Source organism: Squalius cephalus (genome assembly GCF_949319135.1).
Source record: "Squalius cephalus genome assembly, chromosome: 4".
NCBI classification, from domain to species: Eukaryota; Metazoa; Chordata; class Actinopteri; order Cypriniformes; family Leuciscidae; genus Squalius; species Squalius cephalus.
In genome coordinates this window covers 49163812-49190167 of record NC_137125.1, presented here as the reverse complement: position 1 = coordinate 49190167, position 26356 = coordinate 49163812, and the positions used below count along the sequence as shown (strand labels likewise).

The window sequence follows — 26356 nt, the reverse complement described above, 5'->3', positions numbered from 1 at the left end:
AGTACGTACGCTTGTCCAAAAGTTTGGGGTGCTGTTTGTACTGTACTGTAAGTTTAGAAGTACAGTTCTAAACTTTTGACCTTTCTGTTCAAAAGCATCCTGACTTTTTTTCTCACAATTCAGGATTGTGAGATAGAAATTTGCAATTGTTATTTATAAAGTCCAATTCTAAGGAAAAACTTTATATCACGCAACTGCGACTTTATATCATATTTTCATATTTTCAGTGGTGGAAATAGTTTTCCATAGTTTTCAACATTGATAATAATAAGAAATGTTCCTTAAGCAGCAAATTAGAATATTAAAATGATTTCTGAAGGATCATGTGACACTGAAGACTGGAGTAATGATGCTAAAAATGCAGCTAAATATATATTTAAAGATATATTCACATAGAAAACTTTTATTTTAAATTGTAATGATATTTCACAATATTCCTGTTTTTACTGCATGTGTTTTAATGCAGTCTTGGTAAGCAGAAGAGATTTATTTCAAAAGCATTAAGAAATCTTACTGAGCTCAAACTTTTGAAAGGGCGTGTATACTTTGATGGGGATTTTTGAGGAATGTAGTATTGGCAAATACTACCACATAAATTGTGTCATAAAACCAGAATAGCCTTAACAGTAAGCATTATCATCAAGCTAAATTTAGTAGCTAACTTGAATTTAATTAAATGTCAGGTTCATGCTTTTAAAAACTGCTTTTAAAGCTTTGAAAAATTACAAAATGAACCATTACAAACGTTTCCTTTTCATGCAAGTTTAAAAACCCATCTATTGTTTAGTCAACTTTTGTTTTCAATGCATTATATTAAGGGATGCTCTGTTTATATCGCTTATTACATAGAATTGATTGAATGGTTGCTGCATATATTTTCTTATAGAGTGTTAATGAAATCAAATGAACCTTAATATTATTTGGTTATGAGGGTGGTAAATATTTAGAAAGTGAGAGTGCTATGGGAATGACGGTTTAGTCTGAGTGTGTGTGTTATATGAGCTGTCTACTGGCGGTAATGTGTTTATGCAGGAAACATTTAAGAACTTGAATGACTTGTTCTCTGTCAACACGCAAAGTTTTAGAAACAGTCCCAAATATTGCACCGTCACGCCACAGTCTGGATAGAGGGCAGTATTCTGTGTGTGTGTGTGTGTGTGTTGCTCCTGGGGCAGGTCCTGATCGATAGCGCTGTCCCTCATTACGGGAAGTGCAATTAAGGAAGAGGCAGGTCTGCACTTCCCACCCGCCCCAGAGACCAGAACAGATTGTGTGTGTGTGTTTGTGCATACATTAGCTCAGTTCCTACACTGACAAGACCGCAGCTCTGTGCAAAGAATGGCACTTTAAGCAACCATTACCCATCATGCCCCAGTATTAAAAATCCACTTTCATCACACTCCTATCATTGCTCATCCTCAGTGTCATTCTGCTCTCTGCCGATCTTTAAAAAGAGCAGCGTTCAATCAGAGATGATGAGATGAACATCTCAGTGATGTTACATTCAAACATTAACTTTGTCCTACATGTCTAAAATTCTTAAGGAGAAATAAAAAGACATATATGAGATAAGCGATGAGCGTTTGACGTACAGTAAAGTTATGATATGAATGTGGACAGCATAGCTCACATACTTTGGTCTTTGAAGAATTCATTGAGAAATGTTTGAGATTCTGGCTTCTGATTACAAACTTTGGGTAATCTGAGCTCAGTTTGAGATTTCTGAGATCCCTTCTGAAACTCATGAGAGTTTGCTGGGGGAACATTTTCTCTCCATTTAATTTTGTTGCTGTCTAGCATAAATATTTATGATATTAACAAGATCTTATTAGTGATTTTTCCTTTACTTGTCTGTTTGAGTGGCCGGGTATTTAAAACCCAGAGGAGCAGAAAGTGGATAATGGATGAATGTGCAGGATTTAGATGGCTGTCAGTAATGAGAACAGTAAAAGTAATGATCAGTTTAATTGTTTAATAATTCTGAATATTAAGGGTGATGAATCTGGGGTGTTTACAGCAGTGTTAAAAATTCATTTAAATACAAAGTGGTTCCCTCATCACCTTTCCTGTAAGTGTCCATCATTTTCTGGGCAAAACGTTCATCATTTGACAGTCAAATCAATCGACTCGGCACACTGAGAGAGAGAGAGAGAGAGAGAGAGAGAGAGAGAGAGAGAGAGAGAGAGAGAGTTACCTTGGAGATTGCATGGGCGAGAGACAAATAAGTTTGTCCTTCTGTTCTGAGAGTGGTCTGCACAGGATGAGCATTTGTGTTTGTGATGGCATGCTGTGAGTTAAGCTTTCGAGACAGAAAGCGTCATCACTCATATGCTTCAGTGGGATGGGAGCAGCGTTCTGCAAACTTTACGGCAAAATTACTCAGCAAGTCAAGTCTCAATCTTCAGGTAGGTCATAACAGCATCGGGAACTGAAATAAAAGCACCAAAGGGATTGTTTTAGCCAATGAAAAATTCCTCATGAAATCAGCGTGTGCATGAATAAGCAAGTGCATGTGGTTATGCGTCATGTTTTCTGTGAACAGTGGCTCTAGTGAGGATTGGAAAGCAGAGGATGCTCTTCTTATTGTCTATATGACAATGCATTTCTGAGATGGATTTTGTTTAATTTCAGCATCAGAAAACATTTATTCTTATGCATGTGGAAGTATGCATAACTTTATGTCCATAACTTTAATTGTCTTAATGTGTTGGTGATTTCTTAAACACATGCAAATTTTTTACGTAGAAAAGTATAATCACGTGTTTAAGAAATCACCAACACATTAAGACAATTTAAAAGAATTCAACAATCCATTGTTAAAATAAGGTCAATCTTTATAGTAATGTATATATAGTATGTGTTGCCTGTGAAAACTTCTGGACATAAAGTTATGCATACTTCCACATGCATAAGAATAAATGTTTTCTGATGCTGAAATTAAACAAAATCCATCTCAGAAATGCATTGTCATATAGACAATAAGAAGAGCATCCTCTGCTTTCCAATCCTCACTAGAGCCACTGTTCACAGAAAACATGACGCATAACCATGTTTTGCTATAATGTGTTGGTGATTATACTTTTCTACGTAAAAAATTTGCATGTGTGGCATTTTTTTGCAGACCAAAATTTCCATTTAGCCCACCAGAAAAACCATCGTATTTCACTAAATCTCCAACAACAACAAAAATTATGCAGTTTGTTGAGGAGAGGTGTGAAAGGATGGACTCGCTTCATATAGGCATTGGGCTTTTGTTACCCATACCACCTTTCAAAACTACACCTTCAGTGGTAAAACCACTGAAAACACATCAGAAATGCTCTAGCAACATGCAAATATTTACTTTTTACAAATGTACTGCAATGTTATTACATTGAGGCAGCGATTTCAGTTCAGTTTTAGGTATAAAAGTTATAAAAGGGTATTATTTGAAGCATACTGTGGGAGTAACAGCTGTCTTTTCCTGTTTCTTCTCCTCAAGGTTGCAAATACACATGTCACGCTCAGTGCCGTGACCAGGTGGCGCTAGACTGCCATCAGAACGGATCCATCAATGGCTGCCCACTCAGCGCTCTTGCTCAGGACCATCTGAATAACAACCAGTCCTCACACAGCGTGAGTACAGAGATTCTTTGTGCAAGCTTTCACGTTTGCATGCACATTCAGTTCAATCTAAACTAAAATACAGAAGTGAAACTCTTAGAGAATGTTAAGAATCACACACATCTGCTAGTGATGGTTAGGTGTAACCACAGGGGGGAGTAAAATTCCAGATACATGTAGACTGAGCAATGTTATATTCATTCTTGGTCACCTGGTCTTGTGTATGTTATTTGAATCTTTATTGGCAGATAACAGATTAATGGAGAAGCATATAGTTTTTTAGTATGGACATTAGCTGAGATCATGTGTTGACATTTTTTCTACTATGGGTGTATTGATCATAGTTTGGTCATACTAATTATTGCTTTTCTTTAGTCTTCACTTAGACCTGTTTAATGGAATGGTGTGACTTAGCTAAAGGATGACACACTGTTATTTAGCTCTATGTGAGCACACACACACACAGATTCCCATTGCACTTGGCATGGAACTAACAATAGCAGGATATTACTCTTGGGCAGAATTCCTCTGGTCCCCATAGTGTCCAGTTTTGTTCTCATGTGCCTGTGCTAGTCTAAAACTATCACTCCCAACGCTCTGTAAACTGTGCGGTATGAATGAAAGACGAGCAGTGTGTGTGTGACCTGGCGGGGTCAACACACAAGTTAGTGTGGTATGTGTGCTATTCACACTAATCCAGGTCTGTCAGTTTAGTGTGGCGTAGGAAGATGTATTGGAATATGTAAACTGCTGTGTTACTGTGGCTACAGATCCGAACTGTATTGTGACTGTTTGGAATAGAAAAGTGATTCTGATTATATATTTGTACTCCAAAATCAGAAATATTTAGCATTTGGATATTTAGCATTTTATTTGATATTATTTTCATGACAATTGGAAACATTTATTCCCCCAAATTATTAGTAGCCTTAGGGTGAAGTAAAAAAAATTAATATTATTTAAAGTACGTTTGTAAAGCAGACCTGAAGAAATGCATGGAAGTATTTGCTGTTATGAAGTGCATACATGATTTACATTAATGAGAAAGAGATTTTTTAGCATTACAGTAGTGAGAATTTGAGGGGGAAATGTGCTTAATTATCATGAAAATAACCTTAATAGTCCTAAAACTAGACTTCACTTTCTTAAAGCTAGGGTAGGTAATCCTGTTCAGAAACACTTTTTTTTATACTGGGTGAAATGGTCCTTCCATCCTGAGAGTAGTCAATACATTATGTGTTCAGAAAAAGGAATGAAAACAATCAGACCTCTGTAGCAGCTGCAGGACAGTAAAAACTCTGACCAATCACTGCCACTCGGTCCGAGTGTAAAGAACCAATCAGATGCCTTCAGAGCCAGGAGGAGTGTCTTAGCAGTGTCAATCAAGTTCGCGTACGCGCTGATCGCCCCTCTCTTGCACAGCGCGTACCGTCATTCAAAATCAAGATTGCCGGTGTGCCGAGCAGCTGTGCTAATGGCGGACAAACAACCAAAACTGCCAATTTCTCGAGTGGAACCTGCTCATACAACAAAGACAGGTAAACGGAAAAAGGCCGATGACGATAAACAAGCCCGTTGGAGCCCATTGACTCAGTGTCAAAACTCTAGCCGCATAACATACAGATAAAATGTCACGCACTGTGCAAAGCAACAATTGAAACCTGCTAATTCACTGGCTTGTCATGTTGCTAAAATAATGTACTAGCAAACCTTATTTAGCATTACATATCGCTAGAATAATTATTTACATAGCCTACTGCAACGTTAGTTACCGTTATATTATCTTACTAGCTATTTATAACTCATAGAAAGAGTGCAACGTTATAAATTTACATTACATGTATTGCATAATACGTAATGATTTGAGGACCAAGTTTGTAGTCAAAGTATGGGCAGGCCAGTCAATGTAAAGCATTTCGTCCCTACCAGTGAATGTGCCATAACTGTTTATCCGTCGTCATCGGTGACCCTGCATGTTTACTAGCCTGCGTGTTCACGGCAGGCTCCGCTGTGGGGGGAACTTTACATAACAAAATACATGTTTAACAGCTAGTAGGCCTAACGTTATATGTTATGAATCTTACACGAAATTCATCTTCATCACAGAGCAACTAATGGAAATGGAAAAACGTGTATCAATGCAACCTGTTTTTAGCTTTGCCTTATAGTTATAACTAGCTCGTTAGCGAATCAAAAAATATATATTTGAAACTTTACCAATATCGATATGATAGCTTGATAGTGAGTAGGCTACTAAAATAAATCTTACTTGTTTATATTCATAATGATAAAGTTAGATTTTTTTATTACATGTGATTCTGACATGATGCTACATGCACTGCGCTCCTTCCTCTCCGCTCGTCTCAGGTAAATAATGCGTCTTCCAGCTCAGCTGTCGGAGTCGCGCGTTCATGTGTTTTGGCGGCGTGGCTTTGGAAGGACCCCAGAAGGGAGAGGGTGGACTGAATGGAAATAATGAGCTGTCTTTAAAACAGTCGTTAGAGGTCTACATACACTCGATTTTTATACTTTCTTTTTCAGAATACTTACATTTTAATTATGTATTGATATATACATAAAGTTTAAACAAATTTGAAAAATAAGTTTTTTAGACCATTCTTACCTACCCCAGCTTTAATTCTCAGATATTTCATTGTCAAATTAGCTGCTTCCATCCACCTATTTTAATGCACATTTTGGGATATCGCATAAAAAACGCTGAATGGATGCCAAGACAATTTTTATTATGTAACAGTATGGCCACAAATGTGATGTTATCAGTGCTGGGTGTAACTAATTACTAAGTAATTAGTTACTGTAATTTAATTACCTTTCCCTTGAAAAAGTAAAGTAAGGGATTACTCTTAATTTATCTGTAATTTAATTATTTAAATTTGCTAAATACTGTGTATAGACCAATCCGATCTCACGGCAATTCGTGTGCATTTTATGAGGTGGCTAAACCGTACGACCTCACTCTAACAAATTTGTACGAATTAGCCACCTTGCATGAAATGCCATGAGATCGGACTGGTATGGGCTATAAACTAGAACAATTCTATATAAAACAATAGTGGGTTTAACATCAAAATCTATTGTCTGATGTTAAATAGTATGTTTATTATGTAACCTTCTCCTATTAAATTGTTTGGTCAATTTAAGCATAATTCATGCAATTTTATAGTATTTATTTGAAAGAATTAAAACAGTTTCATTCCCTGTATTATTCAGCTTGTTGAGGTTGATATGGGATTTAGAAAGTAATTAGTAATAAGTAATTAAATTCTTTTTAGAGAGAGTAATTAGTACAGTAATCTAATTACACTGTTGAAGAGGTAATTGGTAACTAGTAATTATTTACTTTTTAGAGTAACTTACTCAACCCAACAGGCTGTTATGACTGGGGTTTTTTTTTGGGGGGGGGGGGGGGGGGGTTTGTGTGTGTGTGACATATACCACAAATTAAATGTACGTGAATGCACAATGGTGCCATTATTCACATCATTATGCTGTTAGTTTATTTGTAATATGGATGTTTAGTACACAGTGCACTGTTAGAAGGTGCCGTATCGTGTGTGTGTGAGGTCTGAAGTTGGTTCGTTGGTAATTTGGGATTAAACATGGGTGTGTATATTCTCATGGGACAGTGAGGAACCAGCTGTCTGTGTCAGTCTAAACATGGACGAGTCTAACATTCATTTTAGTGTGCGTGTGTTTGACTCTTCATATAGACCCAACATTCCAGACCAGAAGCCCCCTCCCCCTGAAGACAGTCGGTTGAGTCAGCCACGTTACACAGGGCCAGACAAGGTCACACAAACGCTGACGGTTGAGAGAGGGATGTAGGGAGGACAGGGTGTTTACATGTAACACCCACTCAATAATGCAAAAAACAGACCACTGATAAAATACAAGAGAAAAATGACATCAAACCATAACATCAAGTTTGTTGAGAAAATGTAATTCCCAAAGATTATATTTTTTGAGTATGCATTATTAATTTTAATTTTAGTTAAAATGTCTAGTAATATTGTTATGTGCGTTTGTCATTTTATTCGTTTTTTTAATATTTGTATTTAGCTTTAATTTATTTGTATTTCATTTTTTTTAAGTTTAAGTCTTTCACCAATATTTATATTAATTACCCAAAACAAACATTATATTTACAGGTGAATTAATTCCTAATATCTGGTTAACAGGTACATATCTAAGCCAAGTAATATAGTTTGTTATTTTGCATTCTTGGCTCATCTAATCCAATTTTAATGTAAGAACAGTCTATTTTATAAATATAGCTTTATAAATCCATGAGTATGTCTGTTCGGAGTGTAAGGGTGATTCATATCTGAGACTTTACATGGCTTACTGTAAAGCTGCTGGTGTAAGTTTGGTTTACCTTGGAGAACACTGCTGTATTATTGCTGTACAGTTGGATCAGCAATATTGTGTGCGGAGCCTGAGAAAGAAACAGAGGTGTAAATATGATCCGAACGAAAAGGAACAAACAGAAAGATGTAGGAAAGAGAGAGTTTCCTGTCAGGAAACAGTCACAGGATGCCTGCAGCATAACCGAGTACACATACACACAAAAGCACGTCTTGCGCACATCACATTAGACTCAAGCACAGATACAAACACAAAAACAGAGGTGCATTGACCACAATAACTAATAAGCTCCAATTGTGCCCACCCATTTGCACATACCAAAGATCACTGTAAGCCAGCGGGAGAGACCATCAAGAACATTAAATCTATATATGTTCTTATTGTAACACAATGTTTTGCAAAACTTGTTTTGTAGATGAGTGCTCCCAAAAAAAGCATGTTAAAGTTGAGATTCAGCACAAGTATTCAGCAGGATAATGTGTGTCGTTCATTTTTTTTCTGAGGCAGCAGTTTTTTGGCAGGCGTGAGCTGAATGCTGGGAACTCTTTGGGTGGTGAAGCTGGTCCAGAATGCAAGAGGCAAAGCTTGAACTCCACCGCACTAACCACACACCCATGTGACTCCCAAGAAATTGGGATAAATGTCACACAATCTGGTCTCTATTGGTCAAGTTTACTGTATGTTTAGAATTGAATTTTGTTCATGTAAGACAATTACTGTCAGTAGAAGGACAGATATTTTAGTCAAAGTTCACATCTGAGGTACAGCATCAGGTCTGGACAGTCATGTGAAAAGATTGTAGATCAACTGACTGATTCACTTAGACTGATTTGATTTGGCTCTGCGTCACATTGGGTCTAGTTATTCCTGTGTACTATTTCTGCCTGCAACTGATTTCAGATGTCACAGATAACATGATGTTTGATTAGGTTATTCATGCCATTCTATTGGAACACATTATTATATAATGTAGGAACACACAACACATGCTATCATGTGAAAATGTGTAATGAAGCATCAGTGCTGAACATGCTAAATGGGTTGGACCCAAAGTCCAGCTGATCTTTGAGTGCTGAAATGAAGTAAGGCCTGTAAAGGCCTGTATTATAGCATTCACTGACATCTGATTTATATATCAAACCTCAAGCATTGCATTCATTGTGTAGGGTTAGACTGACATTTGCTTAGAAAGATTTTGAAAGGACAATTTGACGATTGTTGGTCAAGTAATGCAGCTTGGGAAAATATGTAATTCTTTGCTGAATTTGAATGCTACAAGAATTCACTTTTTAACAGTCACATGATGATGTTCCTAAAGGAATCTTTAAATATCCTCCTAGGTCAGGCCCTTTGACCTTATTGGTGGACCACAATCTGCGACCATATTTGACTTTTAGTTCACTCGACTGTAAACAAGACAAACCCTCTTATCCTCAGAGCAGAATAAGCAGGTAGGTCTTCCCTCAGGTCTGGGATTAGACGCTGTCTATTTTAAGAGCTAATTCCGCCTCTTTCTTTAGATCTTCCTTCTGTCAACTAGGTCAGTGGTAACTAAGCACCTCACATAATGCTCACACACTGATCCAAAAAAACCTTCTGGAACTTACTATTGTATTTTGCTGGTTTCTAAACACTGTAAAAGTTTCTACGTAATCACAGTGCATCAATGCATGGATATATGAGTTCTCAGATCCTGAGAGAGTGTTTTTTAATCAAGCTAGCCAAAAGCAAGCCTATATGTTTGTAAATGCAACCATGGAGCCCCTAAAACTGAAGACCCGTTGAGTGGTTGCTGTGGCTACTACTATATTAAACAGTAATAAAGTATATTTCCATGGAAAAGTGCACCCAGCTTCTCTGCATGTGAATGAGTGTTTGCTAATTGCTCCCAGCCGTCACCACATTCAGAAGGACTGGAATAGCCGACAGGCTCAGCTGGATCTAGAAGTACAAAGCCCAGGAACGGGCCTTTGGGTCTGATAACAAACCTGATCTGTAAAACTATGTTTGGATTTTTCTGACTCTAAAATGGTAAAATAACCAAACTATATTTCATATAATTTATAGGATCATGAATACTGTACCCAGAGTGAGGGAATGGAAAAATTTGTTCTCACAATCCATCAGGCCTTATCTTTATCCTTCCACTCGCTTTTCATTCAATCATGGACACATTGTGGATCAATCTAGAGTCTAGAGTTTGAATCAAGTTGTTATTTATAGAGGTCAGGTACATCTCAGCTCAATGTTTATGTGTAGATAAAACTATTTAAACCAAAGTAGATGCTTTCCTGGGGTATAGCAGAGTTTAAAAGATTGTAAGATAACATAGATATGTGTGCCTGTATGCACTGTAGAAACCAGACTGACATACAAAGAGTCTTTAAAGACTTCAAGAGACCTTCTGAAACCCACCACAAGACAAGACGGAACCTGCACTGGGGTTAGACTTAACTGTGGGTGTCCTTTGTGTGCATTCTGGTACCATATTGCCTTCTATTTAGTCTTCCTACTGTCTGGATTTGTGAGGTTTGGCTGGAGAAAAGACTATGATTTCCATCTAGGGATAGTGAACACTGATTGTTTGTGTAGAAAACCCTGATCTCGGCTTGGATCTCGCTAGCGTTTAGACTGAGAAGCTGAGGTCACTGTCTGTTTCAGCTTCACTCTGATTCTTGTGTTTTTGAGATATCTTGAGCATCCCAAAATAAAAAATATCAATAGTGTCTTTGTTATCATGCTGTGCCTTTGGGCGCTGGCGTTTGCTTTACAGTATTGGTTTCCTCAAATAAAAATAGATTTAAGTCACTTGTGATTTTTTGTGTGTAAAGGTTTGCTACTAATTGTCTAAAATTAATTTTCATAATTACAGTCATCTTTGTCAACAAAGAAATTCTCTAACATTACCTTGATTCAATGGCCTCTTGAAGTATAATTAAAGAGCAAACACTGTACATGTAGCAATTTGTCATGACAGGTTTAGCCTTATAATTTGGGACAATTAAAGGACTGAAACGGCTTTACGCTCTGACCTTTCAAACCACACCCTGCCAGATCAGACATTGAGCGTAGTAAGGTGTGTACTTCCTGAGGTCATCCGCACATCCACCGTAAACTCTGTGTGTATGTAAATGAAATTGAAGTTGATTTGCGAGACATTCCACATGCCTTCATGCAAATTCCGGCACATAAACAGTGCCTCTGTGCTGAGAACATGAGCCACTCCCCTTTAGCAAAGGAATGTGGGTAATGTATAATGAAGGCTACGGCCCACAGCCAGAAAAACTACAGGTTGCAGTCACAGGTCACCTCTGTGTCCCTCATGCCAGACCCTATTGTTCTGTGGTGGACATGGAATGAGTCTCCTAGCAGGACGAAACATTTTCACACGCTCCTTGATAACACTGATTTATGGAGGGTACTTCCACTGCATTTAAACAAGTGTGTGTTGCATCAGCAATTAACACGCTATAAAAAGATATCTTCTCTAGAATAAGAATTGTTTTTGGTTGAAAATGTATGTTGATTCAACGTAACTATTTTCTGAGATTTCGAATAAATTCATTCAAGGAGATTTGAATGAAAGAGTACAGTTCTTAGAATAAAAAGCACAAAGCTTCACCCCAAACCCAACTGTTGCTAGCAGATTGTACGAAAACATACAAATTGGATCGTACAAATGCATTCAAATTAACCACCAATTCACCAAAACGTAAAATAGTTGCCATTTTGACATCGTACTGACCTACCACTGATGCCTTTGGGTTGCATGATTTGACCGTTCCTTGTCTGACAGGGTATTTTTAGGTCTTCTCCATGTTCTTGGGTTTAAATTAAGCACTGTCCTTCCCCAAACTTCTTGAAAGCTGCAGTTTGTGGGGTGTGGTTTGCCCTGTCCTTGATCTACTGCAGATGTTGCTTGGATTTCACTCTTTGGAATGAATTATGTTTTTTTTCTTGACTGGTGGGCTGTTATCATATGTGACGCACTGTTAAATACAAAATATACATGTATAAAGTGGAAAATTGTTTGGAAACATAAGCTATAACCTCAAAGCAGCTGTTAACACAGTAAAGATAATGTCCGTGCTTGTTTGGCGGTGGTTACAGTAATGAATTTCGCCTGACTGATAATGCAAGCCAAAGCTGCGGCTGTCATGGGTTTTGACCAAGCCAAATTTGCTTGGAATATCATAAATGTTGTGCTCTTTTAAGCACTATTTAGCTTTTTAGAAAAACTTTCCCTGAAGTTACTTGTTTTACAACTTACATGTGTAATTTTAGGACAACTTTCTAATTCTCCAGATATTTGTGATCTATAGAAAAGTGGGACCCAGGATCTTTGGATAAATTACAAAGAGCAGCTAACCCCCAAAATAATGGGTTTGCTTGTGGAGTAGATCCAAAACCAGACCTTAAGTCTGACACAAAGTCGTAAAAATGAGGCTTGTAATTTGTCAATGGATGAATGGGTTTATTTTAATTTTTTTACTGAGTACCAGCTTCCACATGGACCGAATTAACAGCTAAGTGGACTTCTTTCTGTAGTCATCATGATCACATGACATGAAATGTGAGAATTTGTAAAAGTGGTGGCAGCCAATTTCCTCTGTTACCATGGACACACAGGTCCCTGTCCAAACATGTTAATTAGCCTCCACAATGTTTAAGGTGTTGTTCTCACGCTTGTGGAAAACCATTGGTCAAAGTATTAACGTTACCTTGCCATACATTACATACATACACACACACAGACACAAATCTCTCACAGAAGTCTGTCATCAAACTGTCTTCCACTTTTAGTTAGTCCTTATGTTTGCATTGGTCCACAGCTACTCCCTTTCATATGGGCGTACTGCCTTGTATTAAATGCCCCAAACCTATATTTTTAGCTCAGATGGTAGGCCTGCACCAACTTCAGAAGTTGTCCATGCTATGTTTCAAAGAAGGAAAATAAGAAAACTTGCATCTGTATGTTGCATTCTTATAGAGGTAAGTGAACTTACATTTTTAAAATAGATTTCCAAATTTGTATTTTTGATATTTGGACAGAGGAAAAGCGTTCATAGCCTACTATTAATTGTGACTGGATGAGAAGCAGTCGAAGCCGTTATAAAATTTCCGCCACAATTCATTTGAAGCTGCTACTTGACAACTGCGTGCACACAAAATAATTAACTATATCAAACAAACACTATATATATATATATATATATATATATATATATATATATATATATATATATATATATATATATAGCCTATATATATAGTCTTAAAGGGACTTTTACTCTATTACTCGGAATTGTTTCTCCTGATTATTACTTATAAATTAAGCTTTGTTTTTATCGAACATTGCTTTATTATATCTTATTAACTTACCCTTGCCGTCGTTTATGAAAAGATCTAAAGAAAAAACATTAATCAGGTGCGCAGGTAGGGGACGCAACAGGAGCCAGTGAATGAGGAAATGCTCCTCTCAGTGTGTGTGTGTGTGTATATGTGGGTGTGTTCTCTATAGCGAGTCGCTCCGGTTTATTGAACTCAGTTTAGTTTGAACGTGTTTGGGAAGGACTCGACTGGACGCGTTTTCCTTGATGGTTTAAAACATTTTAAGTATTTTCCACACTTAATACGTTTATTAGATATAGGTATTACATAATTTAAACAGAAACGGAAAAGTTTTTTTGGGAATTTGGCGACTGTTTCGACTTTTAGAGAGAAATACAGCCGATGGTTAGGGAGCGACAGTGACTCGCGCGGTTCACGTTTCGCAGCGTTGACTCACACCTCCGTTTGATTTTATCATACAGTACAGTTATATGCGCGAATATAAAGCCTATTTTTGGATGTGTCCGAGTTTCTCTTCAAATGTCGTGGACGAGCACAATGAGTAGTGGATACAGTAGTTTGGAAGAGGATTCAGAGGAATATTTTTTCACTGCCAGAACCTCCCTGTTCAAAAAGCCTTCGGTTAAACCCACGAACCTCAAGGTGATCATATTTACATTTATTTATATCAGTTTATTTACTTGCTTGTTTGTTTCTTTGTTTTTGGAAGCTTATGTGCCATATTGCGTTTTTGGGATCAGCTGTTGCTTTGAATTTATAGGAAAAAAAATTATAATAAGCACAACAGCTCATTGATTTATAGTGTTTGAACCTGAGTCTAAATTTTAGTTTACCATAAGCATGACATAATGCATTATCTTACTGTTATTTAACTTGTTGCATACGTGAATGTTACAGTAACGTTAGGCCTATGAGGTAGCTATACCTGCAGGCATGTTCATGATTTTAATGACCTAATAAAGCCTCTTTTGTGTCAAATTGTATTGAGAAAATACTTTTTAAATCACTGAATGGGCATTGAAGAGGATTCTACAATTAATTTTGCTACATGGTCATCTTTAATAGGCTTAATTATGGGTTTAGCACAGTACTGCACATTTAACACTAGTTTGTTTTGATTTTATGCATATTATCATTATTAAGGGTGTTATTTGATTGTGTATGACGTCTGATTTTACTTAAAAGCATTACGTCATGCCATCATGGCAGGGAAGTTATGATAAAGTAGGTCACTCTCAGCTCATGAAAGCTGTTTTGTTCAGTATCTTTTTCATGCTTAATGTGGTTGTCAATTGGCTGACATCATATGCCACCGTATCAAAGACAACTGCTCATAATTTCAAGTTTTACTTGGCTGTCTGAGACTGAGTTGCTATTAAAACTGCAGTCAGTGTGACTGACCCCATGTGATTTGAATATGGCCTCTACTCAGTCATGTGTGACTGCAAGAGGGGCTCAAAGAGAAAAGATTCATAGTATCACCCCCACACTTCTGTCAATTACCCGATTGTGAGAAAAATGTCAGCGGAGACAAGTTTATCATGATGTTAATGCTGTCATGTGACTTCAATTTTCCGGAGGAAACTGTTGCAGATTGTTTTATTGGCTGTCTAGGACTCTTTCCCAAAACCCATTTAGCTGCCTATACATAGGCATCATTTTAAGGCATCATAGGCTTGTTGCCATTGCAAAAGCTGTTCCGAAAGAGGCAATCCCAGGATGCATTACAGCAAGCTCAGTGAGAGCATTCCAGATCAGTCCATTACACTTTATTAACTATTATTCTGCCTTAAAAGGTAACTGACTCTCTAGCCAGTAGAAAGGCTACTCTCAGACTTATGAGTCTGTTATAAAGTCTTGATGTATCAAATTCCAGACTTTTATATTGCACACGGTACACATGCAGTGTATGACTATCCATTGTGTAATATAGCAACTTTAGAAGGAATGAGTCAGTTCCTTAAACAGCCTGTCACATTGCTATAGCTCACTTCCTGTTACTTCATTCTGCCAAAGACGCCCAACCCCCCAACTCCCTAACTATTTCATCATCAGCAAAACTAACCAAAAATTCAAAGAGCACTGCAAAGTATGCGCAAGATGCAAATAGGTACTGTTGCATCTACAAAAGTAATGTCATTATCAAGCGGAGCAGACATGCCCTGTACTTCATCTGTTTCGTCACCTCTTGCATGCCACAAACGCACTGACCCTGGGAAACAGCTGCTAGGACAGGCCTGCAAAACAGCAGGAATCAGGATCATGATGGGGGTTTGTGTGGGCCACAACGCTCAGTTCATACAGAGAAACATTGTAACCAATGACCATAATGGCTCAATTTATTGGAGTGAAAATCGGTAATGTTTATTGTTTTAATGTATATATTTCAACTTCAGAAAGCAGTACAGATGCAGTCTATACAGTACATTTAGGCAACGGCTGAGTTCACTTTCCATTAAGCAGCCGATTATATTTACAGTGGCTTGGAAGCGAGAGTGTGAATTGTGTTGTTGAAGTTAGAAGTGCTGAAACAGTTTTCCTGCTTTTCAGACATTTGCTTTTTAGGATAGTTGTGGTGAAAAAGGTTTTAAAGAAAGACAGACGTTATCTACAGCCTGCAGGCTGTTTTTATATCTCAGGGCCTGAATGAGGGGAAATTAAATTAGTGATCAAACTCAAAATCTGCTGTGGATGAATACAGAAGCCCATAGACTGCCACTACTCTACCTGTAGATTTTTGCATTTGTGTGCTTGTTTACTGTAACTTGCTTTGTTTTTGTGGCAACCTTCCATTTGGTGGCGAATGGTTTGTGCATGACGTGACGTCATTGGCCTTGGATATTCGCGTGCTTTGCCAACATAGGCACTGAAAGCACAAAGAAACTTAGCCTCTTGTGAAAGTTTCTCATCCATTGTTTCACAAGGATTTCCAGGTTTATCCTGAGCTTTTCCGCTTGCTGTGTTTCAGCCGTCAGATACTGATCAAAATATTTTGAGTCATTACATTAATTCCTCATGAGGGAGCAGGTGATCGGTCAAACGTGTTGGACCGTTAATCACACTGATGTGACGTGGATTGCGTCTGGTACCTGCAGGAGTTCATGCACTCACTGAGCATTAGATGAAGACTTTCATGTCAGCCACACTCAGAAAGATAAAACTAAATCTTGAAGGATGTTAATGCAGACCTGAGCTGACTCCAGTCTGAGTTTACACGAGAGCAGATCCAAGAATTCTGCGTAGAGGATACTTGCAGTAAATCCAGATAGAGTATGTGTGCTGGAAACGCTGCTATTCAAGGGACTGAGAGTAAATGTTTATATCATAATGCCCATATCTTCTCAAACAAACTAGAATAGAGTAGAACTTTTCCACTGCTATGTGCAATTCATGAACAGTCCGACAAAATCTTTAGCTTTTAAAAGATTGGATTAATTGGCCTCACTGTAAATTGTAAAAGACTGGTTGAATAAATCTCACAAAACCAGTCAAAAACACACCAGAATAGTGAGAAAGAGAAAATTGTACCTTGCTTCAAGAAAAAAAGTAACTTTTTTTGGGGTGATTAAGTTCAAAATAGAGCATAATTGTAGTATTTGTTGTACTGTCTTTCATTAATGCTAATTAAAATAAAAAAGTAAAAATACTGTATACTCTAATAAGAATCATCATTACAGTTTTTGACAATTGCAAAACTTAAACTTAAATTGATATATCTAGTATTTTGCAGTGGTTTGTGTTTAATAAATAACATAATACAAACAATCTTAATGGTTCTGTAAATAGATTTAATTTTATTTATGCAAGATATAGGCTAAATGTTTACAATTTTGTTTTCTTTATTTTTTTGGGGTGAAATGTGACCTAGACATGTGCTTTAAAAAACGGATAGTGGTGTCAGACCTTCACATAAGGGAAACTGTTTAGAGAAGGCGATGTGAAACGGTCATGCTGTTAATACTGCAGAGTGAAAAGCTAAAATTTTCTCCAGATAATTTCTTAGCAATGTGTTGCTCCGTTCATACCATGAAAAAACACTTTTTGTGCTGCTGTTTTGTCTAAGTTCATGTTTTATGCCCTTGCATCACAGAATGGAAAGAATTTCGCTTTGTTTGCTCGTCTGTAATGGCTCACTGTTACATGAACGGACAGGGTTGAGTGGTTTCAGATCCTGCTTTACACAAAACCAAATTATTAAGAAATCAAAACAAGGTCTGGAGCAATATTTTTGACTGTTTAGGAAAGCATCAGATTACAAGGCTCCAGTAGGGCACTGTGTTTGTTTTCATCATCATCAAGAGAGCATTGCCATTTAATCTGATTAGCCCACAATGTAGCATTGTGCATCATGGAGCAGTATTTGATTATCATCCAGGTGTGTGTTTGTCCAGTGCCCTATTACAAGCTGCCTTTGATGATAGAAACATTTAACAGCACTTTCTCAAAGTCTAAACTTATTTTCCAACATAAATAGTCAATGCATGGATTAACAACAGCTGTTAAATCTTCAAGACCCCTGTCAATCTGATTGCTTGTGCATGCTGTCAACATTTCACAAGTTTGCTTTTTTATATATTTGCAGTTGTGATTATGGAGAGGCATTTGATTGTCCTCATGCTTTGAAAACAGGTCAAAAGTTGACATTTACCGACCTACACATCGCAATCTCTCCCTCTCATTGCTCGTGGTCACGGCTCTGTTAAACTCATGCGGATCCACACATGTAGAGCATCTGGTTGCAGTTTCTCTGAGAAGAGCTGTAATTACAGTTAAGAGGAAGATAAGACTAGATGAAGGCGGTTGTTTCTTGGTCTTGCAATGTTGCGGTCCATTGGCTGAATGTCACACAAAACCTCTGCCCAGTCAGCAGATAAACTCTCCAGCTGACATTGGGAACACATGGTATGGTTTGGGAATTACCTGTTGAAGTTTGGAGTACGTAAAATAAAATGACAATAATTTTGTTCTGCTTGTGTTTCATAAACAAGGCCCAATGTTCGAACATTGCCAATGAATTAGAACAATAAATCTAGTCTTAAAGTCTCCTCTGTTACATTACATCTAATAGTGTTTGCATTAACACATGTTGTGTGGTATTAGAACTAGAATGGGTCTTTTAGTTAAAGTTTGGCCCATTTGCAGTTGTGATTATGGACTAGATCATGTTTTAATTTCAAAGAAAGCTCTGTGCTGTTAAATATCTCTGTGTTTTACAGTTGGAGATATGGATCCATCAGGAAATGGCGCTTAGACTCCAGAGTTTTCCTAGAGTTTTAGCGCTTCCTGGATTTGATTTTATCTAACTGGTGACAGTTTTGTACATGCACCTTATTCGGGATAAATATTAGTTGAAGCTTCCATTATCCCTATCATTTTAAAACCTAAAATGGCCTTTAGTCCTTTCATCTCCAATCTTCAATTTGTATATATAACTTTCATGTTAGTCTAGTTGTTTGTATGAAATCGTTTGCTAGAAAAAACATATCCACATTTGAGTGAGGAGATAAGGCACAGTTTGGTAAATGTGACTTTGAAACCGGATAAGTTCTTTGAGTGCGTAGGTCACATGGCTTGCACCTGGCATGTGTCACATTTGATCTCAGCCTCTTTCATTTTACCTCTTTCTTTGAAATCATTCCTAAGCCATCACTTCTCTGGAATGACATCATCGCTGAGCACTGTGCTGTGGTGAATGTATCCTATATCCCAATGAACAAAGGTCCTTTTTATTCTTCACAGCTATATCTTCACAGATTATCTTCCCAGCTATATCATGATTTTTAGTGTTAGATTCATGACATTCTTAGTGCAAAATCTTATTTTTGTTTTGTTTTTGCTAGTTGCAGATCTTCTACACTCTTTAGTTGAAAACTCCCCATCCTGGGTTAATTTTTGTCACAAGTAAATGTGCTCAGAGAGTACATCCTGTTAATGATACATTTGAAAGACTGTTTGTTCTCCAACTGCAAATTAGCTGGACATGATTCTGAAGGTCTTTCAGGCGAACGGAGGCCTGTTTGACGTCATGTATCTTCCCCCTTTGGCCTATATTTATTACCTAATATGTCAGATTTGGCATTTTAGCTGGACATTTTCTGGTTTGTGGTTTCATATTTCAGCTTTGTGTTAGGGCTGGGCGATATATCGATATAAAAAATATATCGATATATTTTTAAATGCGATATGGAATTAGACCATATCGCATATATCGATATAGTTCAAATTTGCGCTCTGCTCCCCGCGCCTCCGCTCCTCCTTTCACACTCTGCGTGCGTGTTTAGAGCATGTTATGTTACAAGAGGCGAATCATGACTACTTCAGAAACCCCAGCACAATAAGAACTACCAGGCAGTGACATAAGTGTACGCTGAAATAAAGTCTTTCACCTCAGAAAAACGGACTTTCTTGTCCTGTCAGCCGTTATCCTGTGCTCGGAGCGCACACTCAATTGCACGCGCAAATGCGGCGGCGTGCGCGCGCTGTGTATCGCCTCACTGAAGTGCAAAATAAACTACGAGCATGCAACGCCGTTACGTTGTAAATTACACGAAATAAAAGTAATGCAGGTATGATTTTCATTCTATTCACCAGGAGCAGTTTCCATGTTTCATTAACAGTTATTGTTAATATTATATTGTGTATTCACCATGGCAACTGTCGTTTCCATATTAACCCCAAAATGCCACTATTTTTCTTTGTGTTATTTTTTTATATTTTTAAATGACAAAATTTGTTTATATATATTCAATGTAAACTTTGATAATCATAATTAATAAATCGCAAATAACAATATCGGCAATTATGATTTTTGTCATAATCGTGCAGCCCTAAGGTGAAGAAACCTGTTTATTATTTATTCATTTGATTTTGCAACTGTTTACTGAAATAGCTGGTTTCAATAAAACTACTTTTAACATGTCATATTTGGCTTTGACTTTGACTGAACATTTGCTCTCACTTTGCGGAAAAAATATCGGGATATATATCGTATATCGATATTCAGCCTAAATATATCGGGATATGACTTTTGGTCCATATCGCCCAGCCCTACTTTGTGTGGCATCTCTTCAGTCAAAAACAACAGATGAGCAACTTCTTCAATTTCTCACAGTTGGCCACAGCTGTAGTAAGTGGGCGTAATAATGACTTGGGACGTCATACAGTGAGGTTGTATTTTTTTTCTGAGCTCAGTGAAGTCACTGTATTCCCATCTGGCCTGACAGGTTTTGTTATGATCAATTGGGCCGCTGTGGTGAGTCAGACAGCTCTACTTCCTCTCTGTTGTGAATCAGCCCAGGATCATATTCGATTCTGCATTGAGCATGAAGGACGAGTCTTTTTGGTTTGTAAAGGGCTAAAGTTCCCTACTTTCTTAAGAAGTCTTCTCTCTCTTTTTTTTTTTTTTTTTTTTACAGTATAGTGTTGCCTTCAGTTACAAGCAAAACAAACCACACCCTGTTTTTATGTTTCAGCTCATATCCTGTTATCAGTAATCTTTGAAGCTAAGTTTACCCATAATTCCTAAGTAGGCTAAGTCACTGACACCTTCTTGGGAATATTGTGAAGTACCAAGAAATATGTTTGAAGGTCTAGAATGGCCCTACTTGATCAGTGAAAACTCTGAACCTCGAAACCAAGCTGTCAGTCACAAGTTACTATCCCAGCAGAGCTTTATGACGTTGGGATGGAAATTGCTGGGAGGTATCGGTCATGCTTTCCAATGAAAACAGCTTGTAAGAGTCCTTGAGGGGCTTGTGTTATAATTGGCCTGTCTGTTGTGGAGAGCAACAGAGGAGATTAGGGATGCACCGATACCACTTTTTTTCAGACCAAGTAGAAGTACTTACATTTGGGTCCTTGCCTTGCCGAGACCAAGTACCAATATGAGTAGCCCATTTAATAATACTATTACAGTTCTTCTAACAATGTTTTATTTTCATCAGATGTTTTTCACTCTCTGTCTGTAACAAAGTAAATAGGCCCACGCCTAGCTTTCATAATATACATTATGGTATTTTTTTTTCTTGTTCCGTTGCCATTCCTTGCAGACATAAATAGTTATGAAACTGTAATTTGTAGAAGGAAGTTTAGGAGAGCATCGAGGGTTAAAGGACAATGTCTGATTGGCGTATAAAGGCATGTACATTTCCATGTGAGGCAATGTTATATAGTAATTAAAATGAAAGACACCCATGAGTCATATACCTGCATGGATAGATAACCTCATGTACTGTGCTGGTTGCGAAAGCTTTTAGATTTATGGGAAGAGAAAAACCAAAAGACATTGTTTTTACATAGATTTTTACATTATTGAAGATTTGAGTCAACAGGGATTGTAGGCAATGCAACTCAACATCCCTTAAACTAAAAATTTCAGAATTTTCATCAAAGTCCAGAATTTTATGACACTATATTTTTGTTTCACAACATGAATTGTGTTGTCAGTAATGCAACCAGTTGATGAGCTTTGGTGTGAGTGTTCACCAAGCTCACAATAAGTTTCTTTTCCATTCCTCTATTCTTGTTGGCTGTGGTTTCCTGTACTCTGTAAACCTCCCTGTAGTTCTGACTATTCTAGAATCACATCATGCAGTCTAATCTGCCTACTGTCCTGCTGAGTAGGAAGCCACACAGAATGGTCATTTTTATGGTTGTCGAACAATCGGCCAGTGACTGGAGTCCAGCCTTTGGTTTGTATAAGGGTATTGACCGGTTCTTCTGCTCGCGTCAGAAACTCCATTAGCTGAAGAATGTGTTGGGGAGGAAAGGTGTGGTGACCAGGGACTTCCTGTGGGGTAGGGGGAATGAGAAGGGGCTGTTTTGTTAGAGCTTGCAGATCAGTGTACATTGGCAAGCGTGATGAGTTGCAGTCATTATAGGCGTGCCCGAAAATCCCCTGCAAAAGCTCAGCTAAAAATAAAAAGCAGGTTGTCTTTCAATTGCCTTGTCCGCCAAGCCTTTTGGTCGTTTTTTCTGATGGACATGCTAATCTAACTTGTCTGTCAGTAGCACAGATGATATCAAGTGCTTTATCTACAGAAGTCAAGAGTTTGTCAGGTAGGAGTGCCCCTGAAAAACCAGTTTGATCGCACCTCGTGTGTCCTGTTCCACTTAAGTCGAGTATGCTGTGACCACCATGTGTGACAGAAATCAGCTAACGCATGACTAAAAACGAGGAACAAAAACCCTAACATAACCACATGCCACACCCTCCAGTCTTGCTTTTCAGCTAAGGACACCATAGGGCCTACAGAGTGCTGAGTTAACTTTCTCCCTTTAATGTTTTGACTAATGTTCCTTTTGATCTCTGACAAGTAGAGACGGTCCGGTCGGACCTCAGGGATACCTTTAACCTGTTCTTCTTGTTCTCTGTCCTCTCGGAATGCGTTGCTCCACATGAGAGCGAGGACACAATCCCTCACAACAAGGGAGGTAAAGCTGCTTTTTCTGTCGCATTACCTCATCGGCCTAGTGTTTATTTTGCCTTTGTCACACTCTGCTGTGCAGAGGCATCCGTGTTAACCCTGTCCTTCCTGGTTTAGTTCTGCACAGCCTTCTGTTCACATTGCTGATGGTGTCTACTTTCCCAAACATTATGTCAGCAGTACCTTGACAAACCACTCTTAGCTAGACATATCAACATCACTTCCTAGGACTACACTGTTTAAAGACCATGTTGGGGCACTGAAATCAAGCGGGCGTCAGGTCTCACTATTACTTTGTGGGCACCAATCAGAGTTTACATAACCGACATGCATGGTTCAGCCTGGCTAATGAACAACCCTCAGAGAGCTGACGGAGACCACATCACTGAACCCATAGGCGGCACAAGCTGATGTGTTGAGCTGCAATCCCTTGCACGCACTCAACAGCTCAACGGGCCCCGCAGAGACGTTCTCACCCCCTCATTTAAAAAGCTCTTACCAGCTTTTTTTGTGGAGAATGGGGAATTAATGGGCTCTCGGCTTGTAGTTGTGACTTCATATAAGAGTGTTTCTTCTGGTTAATTGGTCTGATCTGAACACATGACAGAATCCTTTTATAAGTAAGTCTGGAAAGTATTGTTTTCCATTCTTATTTATGCTTGTCAGGATGGTGACGTGATTAAGCTAATGACCTTCTTGGTGTGACGGTTGGCACGTCCAAAGTAGTGGACAGACTAAGCTCTGTCATTAAAGATTAGTCCCATTGGGCACATAAAAGGTGTCTGTTTATCCTGAGAACACTAGAGACAATACTTTTGTTGGCGTTGCTTTAAAGATGAATTTGTTGATCAAGCACCTTTACTCTGCTTTAGCATGCTAACATTCAGCATGGGAAAAACCCTATCTGGGAATAAAAATATAAAGTGAACTTAAATATGAATTCAATTTAATACAGATATTTAATTGTTATCAGTTATCCAGGCTGCACTTACCTAAGAAAGAATAATACAATTAAATAGTCGGTTTTGAAAAGTGTAGTAATTTTGCACGGAAACATGTTTGTTCTAAGAGCTTTAGGGCTTTATAGTAAACTCAGAAATTTTAAAACGTGTTTAGCCTTTAAGTAGATGTTTTCTTGGTATGAAAACAGTGTGACTCATGCACTGTAACTTTCATTATCAGTGCACGCAACACAAAACCACCTGTTATTCCAAACCCTCCAGGCAGTCTTGGCCCTCGCAGGAGGGGAATTACGACTGTCTTTAACAGTTCACTCACAGTATCCAGCCTCTGGACACTGTTAGCTGAGAAGGTCCTTGTCCATCAGTGTGTTGTCACTTCAGCCCAGGACTGTTTCCTTATAAGGGGCTCTATGCTTTTGTTTTGAACTTTGAGCGCTCATGAAATGGATCAGCTTCTTGCTGATATGACCATGTAAGACCAAGTGCACTGCACGTTTCATACAATATTCTGCTGGTTGTAACTTTCAAGTGCTGCATTGTTCCAGAAAAGTAATACTTAGGCTAAATACTTAAAGGGTTCATATTTTGGTGGCTTAAAGGAGAACTCCGGTCAATTTTAACATTTAACATTTTTTGTAAATTTGGAGTGCTGTCAGTACAGAGAACAACGACAAAAATCGGTGTTTCCTACACCGTGTTATCCTCTTTTTAAAATTTGCACCCTGTTGACTTCAATGGGGCAAGTTTTAAACCTGCTTTTAGCCTCTTAACATCCTTGATGTGTCATTACAAGTGCCCAGCCAATGTGAGTGATTCCTTCAGAGTGAACATGGGTGAATCTGACTGCAGTAGATGTGAAAAATATGAATAAAAATGATAATAATTCAGCCAGCGCTCATACCTGTATTTATTTCTTGTTTTCGGTCAAAGTCCACAGTAGTCGATTGTCGAGTTCACACGCATAGGTTTAGTACCTATGATCACGCACGTGAACTCGACAATCGATTACTGTGGACTTCGACCGAAAACAGGATGTAAATACAGGTATGAGCGCTGGCTGAATTAACATCACTTTTATTCATATCTTTCACATCTACTGCAGTCAGATTCACCCCATTGAAGTCAACAGGGTGCAAATTTTAAAAAGAGGATAACACGGTGTAGGCAACACCGATTTTTGTTGTTTTTCTCTGTATTGACAGCACTCCAAATTTACAAAAAAATGAGCTCAATGTTAAAATTGACCGGAGTTCTCCTTTAAGGAACAAGATGTATTTAAAATGTATATTACAAATAAAAAAAAAAGATGGAAAATGCTATTATTTGTTTACCCTGCTGCTGTCTTCTGTGGGATTAATCAGTTTGCTTCATCTGAGAAGTATTGGAATAATCTGTATTTGTCATTTATGCTACACATGGATGTCACAAGTTAAGAGGATGGGAAGCCTATGTGGGCTCCCGCATCAGGAACCGGCTCATGACAAAGAAGCCTTTGCTTTGAATGGATCCATTATTCAGCAGGACTGGAGTTGTACCTCTTCTGCTGTCAAAATAAGCTGCGGGTTGACCTGTGCTGACCTTCGTTTGCTAAATGCTTATGTTCACTGTCTGTGTTTCAGGATGTGGAGAAAGAGAAAGAGCTGCGCACTCATCTCACTCACGAGGAGATCAGAAAGAAGGTCGAGCAGTACAATGCAGACTCGCGTGACCACTTTAAAATGACACTGGTGAGTTAATGATCTCTGTTTTTTACAAATAGGTCATAAAATAATCTAATCACAAATGTTCAAAATTCAAAAGTCCATCCACTTTCTTCATCTACAGCTGAACATCAGTGTTAAATCAGTGTACAATATTGCAGAAGGACATTTTTGTCATGTGACAAATTCTCAGACTTATGTTTAATAGTTTAATAAAAGCTTCATCATTGTCCCATGGCGTAATCAGTTTATCATGCCTCCTAATATATCATGTGACAGCCATAAGGACTGTGATGTCAGAACATCAGACTTTACAACTGTACCTTTGTCCAGATCGCAGCTGCTTATCGCACACTGTTTTTGTGTTGTTTAGACTTGGACTGGACTGGACTAGACTAAGCCAGCGTGGCACAAACACTTTGTATTAGTATATCTGATATTTTACTCATTAAGCATCCAGTCTTGGATCATTAAGTTTAAGGCCTGTGTTCAGTGGGGTTGTGTGTCAGTGTGGCAGAGAGCAATGCATTGAGTTTCAGAGGTGTGTGTGAGCTGTAATTACACCCCCCGTGTCTCGCCTGTAGCCTGCAGTCACGGCTGCCATTTGGACTAATGAGCTTACAGACAGAAGAACCTCAAATCTGAGCTCCATCTGGACGCAGTCAGATAACACTGCAAGATGTGCTCAACAGTGTTGAGGAAGCTGCTTTGAAACCGAAGCTTGTCAAGCTACTACTCATATTAAGCAGTTCTATAGTTAAGCTGTCCTTTAAAGAAGGTTAAACCTTAAAACGTATAATTAATGACTATTTGATTTAGTCATAAAACCAAAGCAGTATTTATTTCAGACAAAATATACTTATACTCATACATTTACTTTTAAATACAATGATATATACTGTATGTTTTGAATCAGTTAAAGGTATAG

At 38.1% G+C, this 26356-nt stretch overlaps 1 protein-coding gene and 1 long non-coding RNA gene across 3 annotated transcripts in view; one reads left to right on the top strand and one right to left on the bottom strand.

The window, feature by feature from the left end:
- Positions 1-26356, top strand: part of rassf3 (Ras association domain family member 3) — a 38223-nt gene that overhangs the window by 4606 nt on the left and 7261 nt on the right. Inside the window, exons 2-3 of one of the 2 annotated variants that reach the window (XM_079869022.1) lie at positions 3482-3615; positions 25348-25455. In XM_079869022.1, the coding sequence (XP_079725148.1) occupies positions 3482-3615; positions 25348-25455 (242 nt within the window). Of the gene's footprint in view, positions 1-3481; positions 3616-13475; positions 13984-25347; positions 25456-26356 lie in introns of those variants that run through there. The other variant, XM_079869023.1, reaches the window with a different exon arrangement.
- On the bottom strand, positions 3446-11969 carry LOC307157180. The gene is made up of 3 exons (XR_013820888.1): positions 11739-11969; positions 8000-8059; positions 3446-3588 (listed from the first exon to the last, which is right to left on the bottom strand). It is a non-coding gene; the product is annotated as an uncharacterized lncRNA (long non-coding RNA).